The sequence below is a fragment of the Artibeus jamaicensis genome, unplaced genomic scaffold, assembly GCF_021234435.1.
Source record: "Artibeus jamaicensis isolate MK-2021 breed Jamaican fruit bat unplaced genomic scaffold, CSHL_Jam_final contig_60, whole genome shotgun sequence".
In the NCBI taxonomy this organism is placed as follows: domain Eukaryota; kingdom Metazoa; phylum Chordata; class Mammalia; order Chiroptera; family Phyllostomidae; genus Artibeus; species Artibeus jamaicensis.
In genome coordinates, this window is record NW_026521900.1 from 4,406,643 (window position 1) to 4,424,020 (window position 17,378).

General features: G+C 40.3%; 1 protein-coding gene across 9 annotated transcripts in view; it reads right to left on the minus strand.

The window, feature by feature from the left end:
• CASK (calcium/calmodulin dependent serine protein kinase) overlaps positions 1-16,899 on the minus strand; it is a 490,261-nt gene extending 473,362 nt beyond the window's left edge. For 4 of the 9 annotated variants that reach the window (XM_037165406.2, XM_037165435.2, XM_037165423.2 and 1 more), the window contains exon 1: positions 16,199-16,898. In XM_037165406.2, coding sequence (XP_037021301.1) covers positions 16,199-16,257 — 59 coding nt within the window. In that variant the 5' untranslated portion in view covers positions 16,258-16,898. Of the gene's footprint in view, positions 1-16,198 lie in introns of all 9 variants that reach the window. The other 5 variants (XM_037165442.2, XM_037165426.2, XM_037165418.2 and 2 more) reach the window with 3 other exon arrangements.
• Positions 16,900-17,378: the final 479 nt, after the last annotated feature.

Below are 17,378 nucleotides of genomic sequence, written 5' to 3' on the forward strand. Positions count from 1 at the left end.
ACATGAGATTACTCTAAACTGTGCTCTGAAGAATATTTAAAAATTTATGTGAAATATATGCCCTGGTTGGTGTGGCTCAGTGGATTGAGCACTGGCCTGCAAACCAAAGGTTCACAGGTTTGATTCCAAGTCAGGACACATGCCTGGGTTGTGGGCCAGATCCCCAGTAGGGGGCATGCAAGAGAAAACCAGTTGATGTTTTCTCCTTGTCTTCCGCCCTTCCCCTCGCTCTGAAAATAACTTTTTTTAAAAAGAAGAAATTTATATGAAATATAATTAAAGTCCTCAATGAAAACACCCTTGTTTGTTTTATGTCTCTATTTTACAACTGACTAACTTAAAATTTATTCATTAAAATGATAATTTCAAATTCGATGCCATATATTATTGTTAGAACAACAGCCCAGTTAAGATGATATATTAAGCCTAAGAAGATAAGTAAAACTTTTATATTAATAAAGGCTAACTGTTTTGCTTTGTAACTAATGAATGGCTCAGATATGTCTAACCTAAATAGTACAATATAAACAATACTTTCTGAGGATTATCTTAGAAAAAGCCAACCTAGTTGCACAGGAAAACTCAGTCAGATGGACTCAGGCACGCAGATCCCAGGCATGGGGTTGCAACGGGCAGACCCAATGAGCGACCCAGTGAGTGACCAATGGACCCAGCGAGGGCGCAGGGTGGCGGGGTGACTGTGGTCGTGCATTTGTGCGCCATGTAGACCAGCGAGGGAGTGGGGGGTGAGATGGGACTGAGCAGGCCGCAGCAGTGGGAGGCAGCAGATGCGGCGGCCATTTCCCCACTCTGATCCCGCCCCCACATACAGCATCAAAACCCAGCGACCTGGGCAACCCCGCCCTGGTGAACACCTAAGGCTCCGCTCCTCATACTTAACGGGTGAGAACAGATCAAAAATGGCTCAAGAAGATCTCAAAGCCCCAGAGCCCATAACTCTAAGCAACGAAGAAATAGCAAAACTTTCAGTTGCATAGTTCAAAACACTGGTGATCAGGATGCTCACAGAACTGGTGGATTTTAGTCACAAATTAGAGGAACATATGAAGGCTAAACTAATTGAAATGAAGGGAATTGCACAGGAAACCAATAGTAATGGAAAGGAAACTGGGACTCAAATCAAAGGAGTGGACCACAAGGAGGAAAAAAAAAATGACCAAACAGAAAAGACTGTAGAAACAAGAATTCAAAAAAGCGAGGAGAGGCTTAGGAACCTCCAGGACATCTTTAAACATTCCAACATCCGAATTATAGGGGTACCAGAAGGGGAAGAGGAACACCCACAAGTGGAACACTTATTTGAACAAATAATAAAGGAGAATTTCCCCAATCTGGCAAAGGAAATAGACTTCCAGGAAATCCAGGAAGCTCAGAGGGTCCCAAAGAAGTTGGACCCAAGAAGGAACACACCAAGGCACATCATCATTACATTAGCCAAGATTAAAATGAAGGAGAGAATCCTAGAGGCAGCAAGAGATAAGGGGACAGTCACCTACAAAGGAGTTCCCATCAGACTGTCAGCTGATTTCTCAAAAGAGACCTTACAGGCAAGAAGGGGCTGGAAAGAGGTATTCCAAGTCATGAAATCCAAAGACCTACAACCAAGATTGCTCTACCCAGCAAAGCTTTCATTTAGAAGGGAAGGACAGATAAAGTGCTTCTCAGATAAGATCAAACTCAAGCAGTTCATCATCACCAAGCCCTTATTATATGAAATGTTAAAGGGACTTATCTAAGAAAAAGAAGCTAAAAAAGATGAACAGTGAAAGGACAGCAAACTCACAGTTATGAACAACCACACTTAAAACAAAAGCAAACTAAAAGGACAGCTAGATCAGGAGCGGAAACATAGAAATGAAGATCTCATGGAGGGTTAGCAACAGGGGAGTGGGGGGGAGGAGAAGAGGGGAGAAGGTACAGAAAAGAAGTAGCACAGACGGTAGGTAGAAAATAGACCGGGGGAGGGCAAGAATAGTATGGGAAATACAGAATCTAAAGAACTTGAGACACGTGGTCATAAACTAAAGGGGGGGGGATGGTGGGGGTGGGGGGTGCAGGGTGAAGGGGAATGAAGGGGGCAAATAGAACAAGTGTAATGGCATAATCAATACAATTTAAAAAATAAAAAAAAAAGAGAAAGCCAACCTAGGAAGTGTTTTCATTGAATTAAGTGGTGAAATAGATTTCACCATGATCGCTTTTCCACCACATTGGCAATGTAACATAATCTAGCAGACGAAATGCTGTTCTGTAAATTTATGTAATTTAGATTCAGTGCACAATCCTATCACAGACTACAACTTTAGGAAATTTCCACCTCTTTTTGCTCAGTGTGAAGATATGGACATAATAAAATTTGGGGCAGTTACATAAAACTATTTTAATATTCATAAATCCTGTATATGGCTATTTCCTAAATATATATTGAGATTTCCCTTGTTTCAATTCTGATTCTCACATTATGAAGAACTGATTCATCCATTACATGCCCAAATTCAAAGACAAAAGCTATGATACAAAATCCTTGTTTTAACATTATTAAAATTTAGAACAGTCTTGCAAACAAGTTATGAAATCTATACGCTCAAAGAATACTCTTTTCTTAGAATTCTGGTCAATATGTCGGCATCAGTAAACATGGTACTTGCCTCCTCTAACAACCACATTAAACTTACAACTAAACATCACAACAACCATATTCAGAACCATCTGAAATCTGACTGAACAGAAGTCCTACGACTAGGAAATTAAAGAAAAAACTACATCCAGACTTGTAGGAAGGATGGAGACACAAATCAGGCTGGTCTCACACCCTTATGTGATGGATAAAAATTGGGAGAGATATCTCAGCTACAGAGTGCCCTGCTCCTCAGGAGCAGGGAGAGACCCACACCAGGCCTCCTAGGGTTCCAGTGCCAGGAAGAGAAGTCCCCATACCTTCTGGCAGTAAATACCAGTGAGAACTGAGGCTGAAGGAGTTGGAGAACTTCTGGAGTCCTAGACCTCCTCTTAAAAGGCCCTTGCACGGACTTACTCAAACTTACTCCCTCTGAGCTCCAGCACCAGGGCAGCAGCTTAAAGGGTGCCAGAGATACAAACTGTCCAAACTGTCCAGCATCAGAGCAATAGCTGGAAAGGCAGCTTTCTCCCACACAGAGGTGCTGGCAGAGGCCATCGTTCCTTCATGAGTTCTCTCTGCACAGGGCCAGAAGGTGGGTGCTACATCTGACACTCCAACCTGGCTCACGCTATTTGGCCCTGCCCCACCCAACTTTCAGGCCCACCCAAGCCAGTTTCAGTAGCTTTTCCATATAAATGGCCTTCCTTGGCTCGTGCTTCAAATTTTCATAAAATCTCTCAAATAAGTAACATCTGGTCTCAGTGTACTCAACAGCTCTTGTTCAGAGACCCCAGGCCAGCCTTGGTTTACTGCCTGAATTTGACTGGGCACTTCCAGGTCAGCACAAGTAGCAGCCATCTGCATATCACTTTTTATCTCAGGGTGGGTGGTCCTGGGCAAAATACAGGTGCTAGCTGACCTTGGTCTGCCACCTCCTGGGAGGCCCCAGAACCAGCACACTCAGTGGATAGTTACATTCCAAGTCAAAGCATTACCACCCAACCACCTCCACAAGTGACACATTCAAGAGGCAGACTCAGCAGCCAACAGAGCCCCACTGAAGTAAGTCTTGTTTGGTGGGGTAGGCCCATGTACAGTTGATCCTCCATGGTAGTTTGAGGTGGGAAGTCAATGGCTGTAGCCCATCCTTGCAGCTGATCAGCCTGGGGGTAATTCTCTCCCACTGACATGCCAACAGCAATAAAGGCTTGACTATAAGAGGAGGTTGTACACACACACATAAGGGGTATGCACTGAGTGCCTCGCTTGGGTGACTGGGGAGGTTGTGCTGCTGGACCCCACAGGACACATACCACATTTGGCTATTCTATCAAGCTGGGAGACATAGCAGCTCTACCAAATATATAGTAACAAAGAGAGGTAGCCCAAATGAGGAGACAGAGAAATGTGTCCCAAATGAAAGAACAGAACAAAACTCCAGAAAAAGAACTAAACAAAATGGAGGCAAGGAATCTACTAGATGCAGATTTAAAACACTGGCTGTAAGGATGGTTGATGAACTTTGTGAGAACCTGAACAGCATATAAAAGGACCAGTCACAAATAAAGGATACAGTAACCGAAATGAAGAATAATTTACAGGGAATCAACAGTAAAGTAGATGAAGTCAAGAATCAAATCAGTGATTTGGAATATAAGGAAGCAAAAAATACCCAATCACAACAGCAAGAAGAAAAAAGAATCCCCCCAAATGAGGATTGTGTAAAAAGCTTCTGGGACAACTTCAAGTATACCAACATTCCCATCATGGGGGTACCAGAAGAAGTGAGAACAGAAAACTGGAAACCTATTTGAAAAAATAATAACAAAACATTTCCCTAACTTGGTGAAGGAAATAGACATACAAGTCCAGGAAATGTAGTGAGTCCCAAGCAAGATGAACCCAAAGAGGCCCACACCAAGACAGATAATGAAAATACCAAAGGTTAAAGACAAAGAAAGAATGTTAAAAGCAGTAAGAGAAAAGCAGTTAGTTACTTACAAGGGAACTCCCATAAGACTGTCAACTGATTTCTGAAAAGTAACTTTGCAGGCCTGAAGGGAATGGCAAGAAACATTCAGTGTGATGAAAAGCAAGAACCTACAAACAAGATTACCATATTCAGCAAAGTTATAATTTAGAACCAAAGGACAGATAAAGATCTTGCCACACAAGAAAAAGCTAAAGGAGTTTCAAAACCACCAAATCAGTATTATATGAAGTGATAAAAGGTCTTCTTAAAAAAAAAGATAAAAAAATACAAACAATAAAATGAAAATAAATACCTATTTATCAAACAATTGTATCAAAAATTAAAAACAAACAAACAAGCAGAACAGAAATAGACTCACAGATAAAGAGAACATTATCATGGTTGCCAGATGGGAGAGGGGGTTGGAGGTTTGATGAAAAAGGTGAAGAGATTAAGAAGTACAAATTGATTGTTATAGAATAATCATGAGGATGTAAAGTTAAGCATAGAGAATATAGTCAATAATATTGTATAATTATGTATATTGTCAAATGGGTTTGAGATTTATCAAAGCAATCACAGTAAGATACTAAAATAATGTCTAATCACTGGGGTGTATACCTGAAACTAATATAATAATGTATGTCAACTGTAATTGAAAAATAAAAATAACTTTAAAATGGGGGGGAAAACCCTTGGCTGGTATGGCTCAGTAGATTGAGCATTAACCTGCAAACCGAAATGTCACCAATTCAATTCGCACTCCAGGCAAATTCCTGGGTTGTGGGCCAGGTCCTCAGATTGAGGCGTGCAAGAGACAACAGATCTATGCTTCTCTCCCTCTCTTTCACCTTCCCTTCCCTTTTCTCTAAAAATAAATAAATAAAACCTTAAAAAAAACTTTTTTAAAAATGGGAGGAAAAAAGAAATAGCCCTGATCTGTGTAGCTCAGTTGATTAGGCATCAAAAGCAAAGGATCACCAGTTCAATTCCCATTCAGGGCACATGCCTGGGTTGTAGGTTTGGTCCCAGTCTGTGCATGTAGGAGAGGCAACCAATCAATGTTTCTCTCTCACAGCAATGTTTCTCTACTTCTCTTTCTCCCTCCCTTCTTCTCTCTCTCAAATCAATAAAATCATAATAAATAAGTAGAATTACAGAGCTCTGGCCAAGATGGAGTTATAGGTAGATATGCTTCACCTCCTCATATAACCAAAAGATGTAAACAACCAATTTAAAAACAAAAACAACCAGAACTGCCAGAAAATTGAACTGTATTAAAGCCTGACAACCAAGGAGTTAAAATAGAAACATTCAGACTGGTAGGAGGGGAGGAGATGAGCAGCCAGAGTGCATAGCAAGGTGGCAGCAGGTTGACCAGATGGTCACACATTCGCAAGTGGATAAACCGGGAGGAACAACTGGGAAGTGAGACAGACTGAGCAGCCCAGGTTTCCAGTGTGGGCAAAATAAAGCCTCAGAACCTCTGGCTGCAAAAACTTTTCCTCAGTTTTCTCATCTGTAAAATGCAGAGGGGTGATTGCCTCAAAGGGAAGGGTTGTGGCCAAGGTTAAATTAGGAAAATATAAAAAATTGAATACCCTGTTCAACATACAATGAGCACTTACACCACAGAAATTGAGAACCAAAAAGAAAAAGAAAACAAAGAATTCCTAAAGTTGTCCCTGAAAACTTTAACCTTACACTTATATTATTTGAATTGCTTATATATATTACCTATGTCACTAAAGCTAACAACAGGAGCTGTAAACCTAATTTTTTAAAAAAAAATAAGGTTTATTAATTAAAAATATATAAACATTTTAGCTTTATTTTTTCTAAGAGAAACTACATTGTTTTTATAGACTAAATATGAGAATTAAAATTTCATGTTTTTATATCTAATAATATATAATAAATGTTTCACTTAGTAACATCTTTTGTATTTTTTAATAAAATTGTTTTAATTAAATTTATGTCCATGTAGTTTTTTTTAACTTTTTTAAATTGATGTTTGAATACAGTTGTCTCCATTTTCCCACCACCACTTTCCCTCACCCTACCCATGCCCACTTCCCACCCTCAATCTCAACCCCCTTTTTTAGCTTTTTAAAGATTTTAAAATTTTCTCTACCTGTATTCCTCTACTCCTTTTTCTAAATAAGGAAACAGACCTAAAAGATTAAATGAGTTACCCAATAAGACCAACAAATCATTTAAGCCTCACATCCTCTGCAAAGATTTCCCCAACTTCCTTCTACTAGGTGGCCATAGTCTATGGATTGCTCACTTAACATACTCCTTCCATAACTATGGAATGCTTACCTTATGTCAGTTTAGTTATGTTGAGGATATTAGGTGAGCAAGTCAGATATGGCCCTGGCCTTAATAGGACTTAAGGTCTAGTTAGATTAGATATGAACTATTTGTCAGCTTCTACTTTTGACAGAGATTCTTGAGACTAAATAACTCAAGTATTCAGTGGATACCATTATTAACAATTAAAATAACAACCTTTAGACATTTTATATAGATAATTTTATTCAATCCCCACAACACCCCCTCCCAAGGAATCATCCTGATTTTACAGATAAAGAAACCAAGGCTCAGAGAGGTTAACTAAGTTGCCCAGGGCCACACAGCTAGAAATAAATGCATAAAGGAACAAATAAATGTCAACATCACTAACAATTTCATGCATGGGGTAGAAAAGAGTGTTCATTTCACTGCATCTTTTATGTAATAGAGCCTGTGTTTAAGCACTGAGAAAGTGCACATTTGGAAACTGTTGAAACTTATCTACATAGCTGCCAAAAGCAATTTGAGTATCTCAGAGACATTCTAGAAATGATAAATACTTATGCTGCACTTTACTATCACTAACCCATGCAAACAACTTATGAAGGAACTATCATTCCTTGTAGAAATAATGAGAAAATGGCCACGTTGTGCCCAAAAGTTACCAGATCACATTGTAGGGGGTGGGCTTAAAAGCTACAAAACAATTTTGATCCTTATGTTTGGAGGAAAGTACATACATACCAAGGGCAAGCAGAAAGGCCAAAAATCTATGAAGTTTTCTAAAAACATGATTTAGATGCTATAAAACAGCAGTGGTATAATGGTAATCTGCATATCATAGCAGGGCTAGAGACCTCTGAAACTGAGTAACAAATAAAACATTAAAGCTGCATTTGGTTAAATGGTAATACTTTCATTATATATTAAAACACACAAAAATACTCTAAATTCAGGGTTAAAGTTAAAAGCCTGACACAGACTCAACATGGTATATTTTTATATCATTTAATTATACCAAAAGAGGGGGGACAATCATCATTCCAATCTGTAAATGATTCAGATATTCAAAACAATGCAACAAAGCAAAAAAAAAGTCTATTAAAAATTTAAAAGATTGAAAAAAACAATATGCAACAGACCAGTAAGGGAACACAAGATGCTGAAGTGAAATAACATGCACTTAGATACAAAAATTCTTATTGAGAATGGATGTGGAAAACTAAAAAAAGCCAATGAATAAATTTAGTTGGGGGGAGGGAAGGAGTGTACTACACTTATCCTACTGGGACCAAAAACCTTGAGGCAAAGAAGAATTCTGTTCCCCATAGAGGAAGGATTAAATAAAATAACAAGGTCTGACAAATATCAAGAACTTAAAGAATCTAAAATGTTCTTTTTCACTTCATTTAAGGTTTCCATGTACTTGAAAGTTATGCACCAAGCTCTGAAATCATAAAGACCTAACCTTAGGAAAACCAAATCGTTTTACCTAACAGCCAGGCATCACAATCTGCAAAACACAATTATACTGAAAAAATAATATACTCCTTTTTTACCCTAAATATGTTGGTGTTGAAAAAGATTCAGAGAGATATAGTATATTACCAACATCCACAGAAATGAAACCAGATCTTTGCTTTTCAGTCACACCATGAACGGAATATTAAACATTACATTTATTCTGATAGACATTTTAAAAGTCTCTCTGTTACAGACAAGCCTTTTCTTGGTCCTCAGTCAGAGTGTGCTGGCATTTTACATTATTACTGATCCTTACCTCTTTGAAACTCTGTGATGCCAAGCTATCCTGATTCTTCTAACACTGTGAGTTATACTCCAAACTACAATCCCCAACTCAGTCAATCCCCATTAATTCACTTATAGTTTCACTTCCACACAGATGATTTCCAAATCTTCACTGTCATTCCAGATCTCTCATTCAAACTCCAATGAGGTATTTCCAGGAATGTCCACTTAGAAATAGGCTTTGCTCAATTCAAAGTTAAAGTATCAATCCACACCATGGAATACTGGGCAGCAGTTTAAGAGGAAACAGTTAGGTAGGTACCTGTATGGATAACGAATGGTCATCAAATATACTAGTTTTCAATTGAAAATGAATATTTTAGTATAGTGTACCAATATGATCCCATTCTGTTTTTTTAATGAAAAACATTACAAAGGTATACAAGAACTGGACAGTGGTTACCTCTAGAGAATGGGGTTATAGATGGCTGGAGAATGGAGAGAGACTTGCCATTTACCTTTGTATCATATATATTTTTAAGTAATTGTTATAATGTATTTCATAAAAACTAGTTAATTAATAAAGAGAAAGTAATAGAAAGAGTCAAATAGCTTTAGAAATGAAATTTTCCTGGTATAGGAAGTCAAAGAGAGACTCTTCCTATACTGAGTAGAGCTCTTTGACCAATCATACTACAGTACCATAATGGCCATCAGGGTAATTACATTTTGCTCAGCTGAAAGATGGGATACCAAGAGACTGGGTAGACCCAGGAGAGAAAGAATGGAAAGCAGGTCTCATAGCACCTTGAACCCTGTAGCATAAATCCAGAGCCACAGCTGGCAGTTTTAGAGTCTGTACTGTTAGTGGCAACTAAAAAAAAAAACCCAAATGTGAGAGCTACATACCTCATCAGCTTGTTGGCTGGGGTCAGGTATCTGCTCTGCAGCAATAATTCAGACACTTGATTATTTAGGTGAACAGTGCTGGCCAACAGCTGAGATACTCACAACTCAACAGTTGTGGTTTGGTGCACAGTTTTCAGGACCAGAGGGAACAATTTCAGTGTTTTTATAACAGGATATAGGAATAACTACCCTGTGGGAACCACCCCACCCCACTACCAACCAACACCTATCTCTGATACCTCATTACTTCTGGTTTGGCAATTAGGAGTAATTAAACAACCATTCTATCTCTTGGGGCAGGAGAACTGGAAAGACAAACTTGGATTATAAAAGGGGTAGAAAACATTCCAAAGCAAATTATATTTTGGATGGATGACCAAGATTCTATATTTCCATTGCTAAAGAATGCATAGACTTACTAGTTTTGTGACAAATGTTGATATTTCATTAAAGAGAAAGATCAAAAGAAAAACAAAATTGATGAAACAATGAACAGTAGTATGGAACCTCTGCTGAAGAGGTATAAGAAATTTAACTAGAAAGTTGAATAATTAAAATTTGCAGTAAGTAAACTCTGAAGACATGTCCCTCACTTTAAGGAAACCCAATGCAGCATGAACTAAATGGATTTTAGAACCAGTTAGAATTCCATGTGATCTTGGGTAAGCTACTCACACATCTCTGAATCTCGAGGGTTTTTTTTCTTTCCATAAAATGGGAAGAAGTAGAAGAGATAATACACGTAAAACACCTGACATGTGAAGGCATACATGTCAATTCCTCTTATGAAGTAGGCATTAAGTTATAAAGACTTCTTTTCTTTTTAAATTTTATTCATTTATGTTTTTAGAGAGCGGGGAAGGTAGGGAGAAAGAGAGAGAAACATCAATGACTATCGCACTTCACCAACTGAAGACCTAGCCTGCAACCCAGGCTGTGCCCTGACTGGAAGTTGACCCAGCAACCTTTCAGTTCTCAGGCTGATGTTCAATCCACTAAGCCATACCAGCCAAAACAGATGATTTTCTTTGAAACAATCTTATATCAAAGTCCCTTTGAACAGTGCTTCTGCCACACTTAAAATGTGAAAACATTTACAAAAGTGCACTAACTCAAGAACAAGTTCAAAAAGTAAGGTATACCTGCACCTTTAATCTATTCAGTAGAGCTACAACAAGAGATGGCAAGAGAATGTTTAATTTAAAGAAAATATCCAGGGACACAATTTAAGGAACATCAGAGATAGTTTGCCAGGTGAAACTGTTGCAGATACAAGGGGAAACTGGTGGGGAGTGAACTGCACATGTCAAGAATATCGAAGCATGTCACATTCATGGAAGGTAAGGGAGTCACAGTAAGTATTTATTGAAGAAAACATGCAAACCACACTTCCAGAAAGTCCAAGTCCTAAAGCAGTCTGTAAAATGTGGACATGACGAAACTCAGAGTAAGGTTGTGCCAATGCAGAAAAGCAACTGAGTAGAGATCAGTTCCATCTAAAATAGCCCCAGAATCAAACTCCATCACCATGGTGAATACTGCTTACTGACTCCCAATAAGGCCTGCTGTGTGTAGGAATCCACACCCTATGTTTAACAGTTATTTCCTCTGTGGAACTTCAGTTTAACCTCCACAGCTTGGATCCTTCTGGGCCACTAGCAGGTTAGTTGGAGATTGTGTTTCTTTTACTTTGTCACATGACAGTCACTTGATCAAGCACTTCCTTATGGAATAGCTACTCATTTATAGACAATTCCTAGTTCCTTCAGGCTCACGCGTGACATCTTCCTAATATTAAAAACTAGTTTACGTATAATGTCTAAATAAAATTTCTAGGAGAGATGTTCCAACATAACATAATATTCTCCCCCCCAACACAGTAATACTAGCAAACCAAATCAGTGGGCCAATTGATATATGTGAAAGTCAAAGTAATTAGTAAAAATAGTAAAGCTGATTTTTCCTCTATGTTAAATTACACATTTACACATTATTAATCCAGTATTTAAATAAAGGCTGCATTTAACTCAATTTTCTGGTAAAGAGCATTATTGGAATCACAAATACAGGCTTTAAAGTATATAAGCCACTTAACCACACTCCCAAGTGAGTGCATGTACAAACACAATCTATTTTAAATTGATATATTTCTTATTATTAAATTGAGTCATCCTAGTGGATAGCCATCATCAACTGTTATTGAAGCAATTCTTGTTCTGTGTTGTTCCAAACATCAGACAATCACCATGCTATCATTTGATGAGTGTCATGAAACAGTGTGAATCTTAAAAACACTCAAGAAATCAAAGCCAAAAACAGGCTGAAACAAAATTCTTACTCAACATACTCAGAAATACAGCATAGAGAAAATAAAATCCATGTTTTGCTCTTTCACTTTCAATATCTCCACCAAAAATGTTCATTCTATTTTTAAAAAACTGAAAGTCTCTGAAAAGCCAGTCCCAAAATACTATATACACAAACCAGTGACTCTCAATTGTAGCTGCATATTAGAATCATTTAGAGAGCACTAAAAAATTATCAATGACCAGAACCCATTCCCAGAGATTCTGATTTTACTGTTCTGACACAGGGGCATGACAACTGATCTGTCTAAAAAGCTCCCTGGGCAATTCTAATATGTAGTCAGGTGGAGAACCACTACTTTAAACTAATACAGCCTTTTGGGATGATAATTTCTCTGAAGTTGATAAATAGGCATTTTGCCTTTTAATGAGATTTTTATTAAAACTACTCAATTCATTCTATAGGTAATGAATGACTGTTACATTGCAGAACCTGTGTTCAGTAAGAAAGAGATGTACAAGATATGTCCCCTGCCCTCAAGAAGCTCCCTATTAAATAGGCAGAGAGACTCATAAATAAGTAACTATAATTAAATATGATAAAGTGTTCCTGAAGTAGAAGCAAATATAGAATGCTCACAAATACAGCATGCCTTATATGTCATCCTTGAGCCCAAGTCATGCTACAGCATTCCAATTTCACTATGTGTCCTACCGAAGCAGGAACGCCAGGAGTTACAGGTTACTGAATACCCAGGCAAGTACTCAGCCTACACAAAGTGAAAACAGTGTGCATTTTGCTATTCTCTTTCACAGAAACTGTTCTACTATGAAGGTGGTCATTCCTATGTTTTAATTTGGATGAATCATAAAATTTCCTTCATGTCATATTATTGATTGTACACTTACCTATAACACTAAATTTGCAAAAGATACAGTAAATGATTGTGACAAAAATTAGCCAATAACCTATATTTGTATAATACCTTTCCTTTCCAATAATTGCTATATTTGCTAAAACAAAGTTTGGAGGACTATGGTAAGGTGCCATCAAGGCTTGAAAAATGTTGTGTAGAAAAATGTTATGAAAACAACAGGCATTCAAGGGAGCTTTCTGTAAGAATTCAAAAAATAAGAAACATAGGAAAAGAGTTTAACATTTTTAAAAAAGAGATAGCATTCTTTCTATATTCATAAGGATTCAGGTACATGATTCCTTTGAAGATAATAGATGAGAGTAATGAGGTAGGGGAAGGACTGGTCAGCTGATCTTGAAAAATGAAATCTATATATATGACATACAGACATGGACAACAATATGGTGGTAGCTGGAGGGAAAGGGGGGTTGGTGGGAGGTGAAAGTGGGCAAATGGGGATAAATTCAGATGGAAAGCCACTTGACTTTGGGTGCATGATGCATTATGCAGATGTTGTTTTATTGAGTTGCATACTCGAAACCTGTATGGCTTTATTAACCCCATGGGGTGGCAATGTCACCCCAACAAATTCAATAATAAAATAAAGTACCTTAGCAAAAATTTAAACCTATTAAGACCCAGGGGTTAAAACAAACTTGTGATACTAATTTGGTGTTAAGAGAAAATCACAATTCCAGGGAACCTGGATAAAAACCAACAAAAATCTTTCAGTACAAATGAACATCTTCAAGGCCTTCTGCTTAAATCCAAAGTTGAACAAATTCTAAGTTAAAATGTATGCTGTCAAGGTCCCTGCAAGAAAATCTCAAGTGAATTTCAATTTCCAGATCAATATATGCTGAGACAATTTACCAGAGAAACCTTCAACCTTTATACAGGGCAAGGAACACCATCATTACATTCTTTATCACGAAGGCCATCTTGAACTCATTATTTCATGGAGTGACATAAATGACACTGACCAAGTCATATTTTGTAGAATATAAATGAGAGTTCACATTCACAGCAGTTAAGATGGCCATAGAGTACCTATCACCTCAAAATTAGCTTGCTCTCCCTGGTTATGCAGCTGTGAATCAACAGAAGAGATTAATTTAGTCCTATCAGGTGTTTTCTGACAATATTCTATCAATTATAAATCAGCAGAATGTTTGCTGTGCTAATATGAAGCTGATCACTTCTTTTAGATATCCAAAGAGCAATATCGTAACTCTTCCAGAGTTATGGAATGAACATGAATTCAATGATGGCTATATCCCATCTTCACTATATAATTAACATTTTAATCTCACAGTTCCAAATCATGACATTGCTGGCTCATTTAAATCAAATATAACTAAGACATAACAAACGACTTCACCCACATGCACACACACACAATCATCTGTGGGCTTTGAGGAAACACCTAATCACCTTTACTGGGTGTGAAGAATAAACAAATCAAGGGGATTTAAAAAAGTAAATTTGCCTCTCTAGAATTGTGCTATTCACAAATGGCTATGGAGCACTTTAGATGTGGCTAGTCCAACGGAGGAAGTGAATTTTAAATCTTATTTAGTTTTAATAAATTTAAATTTAAATTTAGAAAGAGATACTTGATTCCATTACTGGAAAACTTTTAGGTATGCTTGCAAAAACTTGGGTATGTGAACCTACTGTTGCAAATGCAAATTTTATGAAACCTAAATACAGATCAGGTATTTCCTATAAAAATTTAGCTTAGTGTCAGAATTTACATGTATTGTTGGTATAAAATACACATTGGATTTCAAAGACTAAGTATGACAGAAAGGCTGTAAAACATCTCATTAATATTTCTACACTGATCACATGTTGAAATGATAACAGTTTGAATTTGTGAGGTTAAATATTTTATTAAAATTAATTGCACCTATCTGTTTTTACTCTTTTAAGTGTGGCTATTAGAAAATTTACATATGTAAAATTACATATATGGCTTGCATTCTTTGTCTTTTAGACAGTGCTGCTCTAGAGCACTTCCACAATCACTTCAACAAGGGCACATTTGGATATCCTTCTTCTACTAGACAGGCTGGTCATGTAACAAACAATAGGGGCAAGGAGTAACATGTCATCTTATTAATTCAGTCTGAGGAAAGTGTGTAGCAAGGTCTACCCACAATCACCAGGTGAGGCAACAGTTATACCTCAACATGGGAGGGGAAAAAATGAGTTATCAGCACTTAAACAAATTGAAATCCAGCACTGCAGACAACTTAAAAGAGAAAGAGCCAACTGCTCTAAGGTCTTGGTTTCATTTCCCAACTTAGGATCTTAAAATAGACAATGAAGCACCACTTCCAAAAAGAGGTAAAATGTTTCAATGGTAGTTCTCTAGCAATCCATAAATAATCTAAAATTGCTCTTAAATCTCATCTCCTAAACTTAAAAAGCCACACTGAACTGAGAAATCAACTTCAGATTGCCAGCATTTCCCTCACAAGCAAATCAGCAGGATTGTGCACTTGGAATACTGTTTGACAAGAATGAAAAGGAAACTATTCAAAACAGATTTAAGGAATGGACAATCAGATGAGGAACTGCAGATTTAATTCTCAATCGGCACTGTGATTAATGTGGTTGTCTGCTTTTCCCTAGTGTAATTGTACAAGACAGATGAAAGGATGAGCATTTGGGCTGTCAGTTCTATATTCTAGACTAGCCCAGTGACTCAAAGCAGACGGTTCTACCATACTAACCACCATCCCAACAACAGTCGAGGGAAGCCTCGAACACTGATTTTAGTCATTGCATAACAAGGTATTAAAAATTCCGATCCCGCAACTCATTGCACGTTTGTCTACACCAGGTGAAGAATTTGCTGAAACTGAACGCACCCCGTCTTAAATGACCCCCTCCAATACGGCAATTGGGTGAACACAAAGGCATCTATCTAATAACCTGCACAATAGACACACACCCCACAATTAAAAAACCCTGGACGTTCTTTCTCTTTCTTTCCACACCAGCAAAGGAAATACAAGCTGCTCTTTTTGTTAATGGTCTACAGTACACACAAGGTAACAATAGCCCCAGCTGTTGGGAAGCAACTATAAAATCGGTTCGGCCACGTCCCTGTACAACCGTCAGATAAAATGCAGACAGCAGATTTCAGCCGGCCCCACGCCTCATGGGATAGCTGTTCTCAGCTCGTTGGCCTCCACCGATCGCCAGGAACCCCTCAGAACCCCACCCGACAGGAGGTCCAGGTATACGTCTATAAATACTCCGGGGTGAGGAAGATGAAGGCGGGGGCGGGGGTGGAGGGCAGGGGTCAGGCCCCGAGCGGGTATGGGTGTGGGAGGACCCGGACAACACTGAAATGCATTTTCCCACACTCCCGCTCCCTCGCGTGGAGACTCACTTGCCGATCACCTCGCACAGCTCGTACACATCCTCGAACAGCACGTCGTCGTCGGCCATGGTCCAGAGGGGACAGCGGCCGCAGCGTGGAGGACTCTGAAAACGGGGGTGGGGGCGCTAAAGAGCTCGGTGCCCGCTCCCTTGCTTGCCTTCTCCCCTCAGGACCTGCGAGCCCTCGGTGCTGAGGACGCTCGAGTGGGGCTGCAAGGCCCAGAAACTGCGGCGCCTTCCTCTGAGGGCGGCCGCCCCGGCGCAGGCGGCGGGGCCGGGGCACAGGAGTGAGGGCGGCCCGGGCCGGCGCCGCCGGCCCGCCCGCTCCTCGAGCTACTCGGGCCGAGCTGCCCGGCGTGCGGTTCCCCTGGGACCGCGCGCGTCGCCGCGCTCTCCGCACGTCAGCCCAAGGGGGCCGCGAGGCCACGACCGCTCCCTCTGCAAGGCTGGCTCTGGCGCGGCGCCGGGCAGCTCGGGCTACAGGGGGGGCCGCTGCAAGACCCTGGAGGGAGGAACGCCGCTGAGGGAGGTGGCGGCGGCAGATCGGCGCTGGGGACGAGGAGGCGGCGGCAGAGACGCTCCCTCCTCCTTCTCCTCCTCCCGCCGCCGCCACCGCCCGCCTGGGAGTGGGAGGAGGCTTCGCAGGACTGGTTCTCTGTGCAGGCGGGAGCCGCGGCCGAGGCCTTCAGCTCCTCCTCCTCTGCCAGAGCCCTGACCAGCTCCCCAGTCTCGCGCACCCGCCTCGCGCACACACGCACCACCTCCTGCCTCAGCCGCGCGGCCTCCTGACTCACAGGCCCCGCCCACTCCAGCCGGCCGAGAGGCCAGCGGCACTGGAATGGCAACGGGGCTGAGCAGCGCATGCGTGCGCCGCGGGACACGTCACGGCGAACGGGAGGGAGAAGGGGATTTTGAAGGGGTGGGGAGTGGCCCGCGGGCAGGACAGCGCGGGCTGCATCTGTGTAGGTGGGGGTTGGTTGGGGTCGTCATATTCTCGACCAAACCGCGGAAGGGGCCGAGACCAAATGTCCACGACCGAACGCACATTTTCGGCTATCTGCATCGAGAGGCGTGGAACCCCGGCCGCTCCCCACCCACTTCTTTTGTAACCGCAGGAAGCCTTTAGCAGTTTTTCGTGGGAGAGTCCTAATGAATGGGAAAGCTAGAAGAAAGGTAGAGAGGTTGTTACT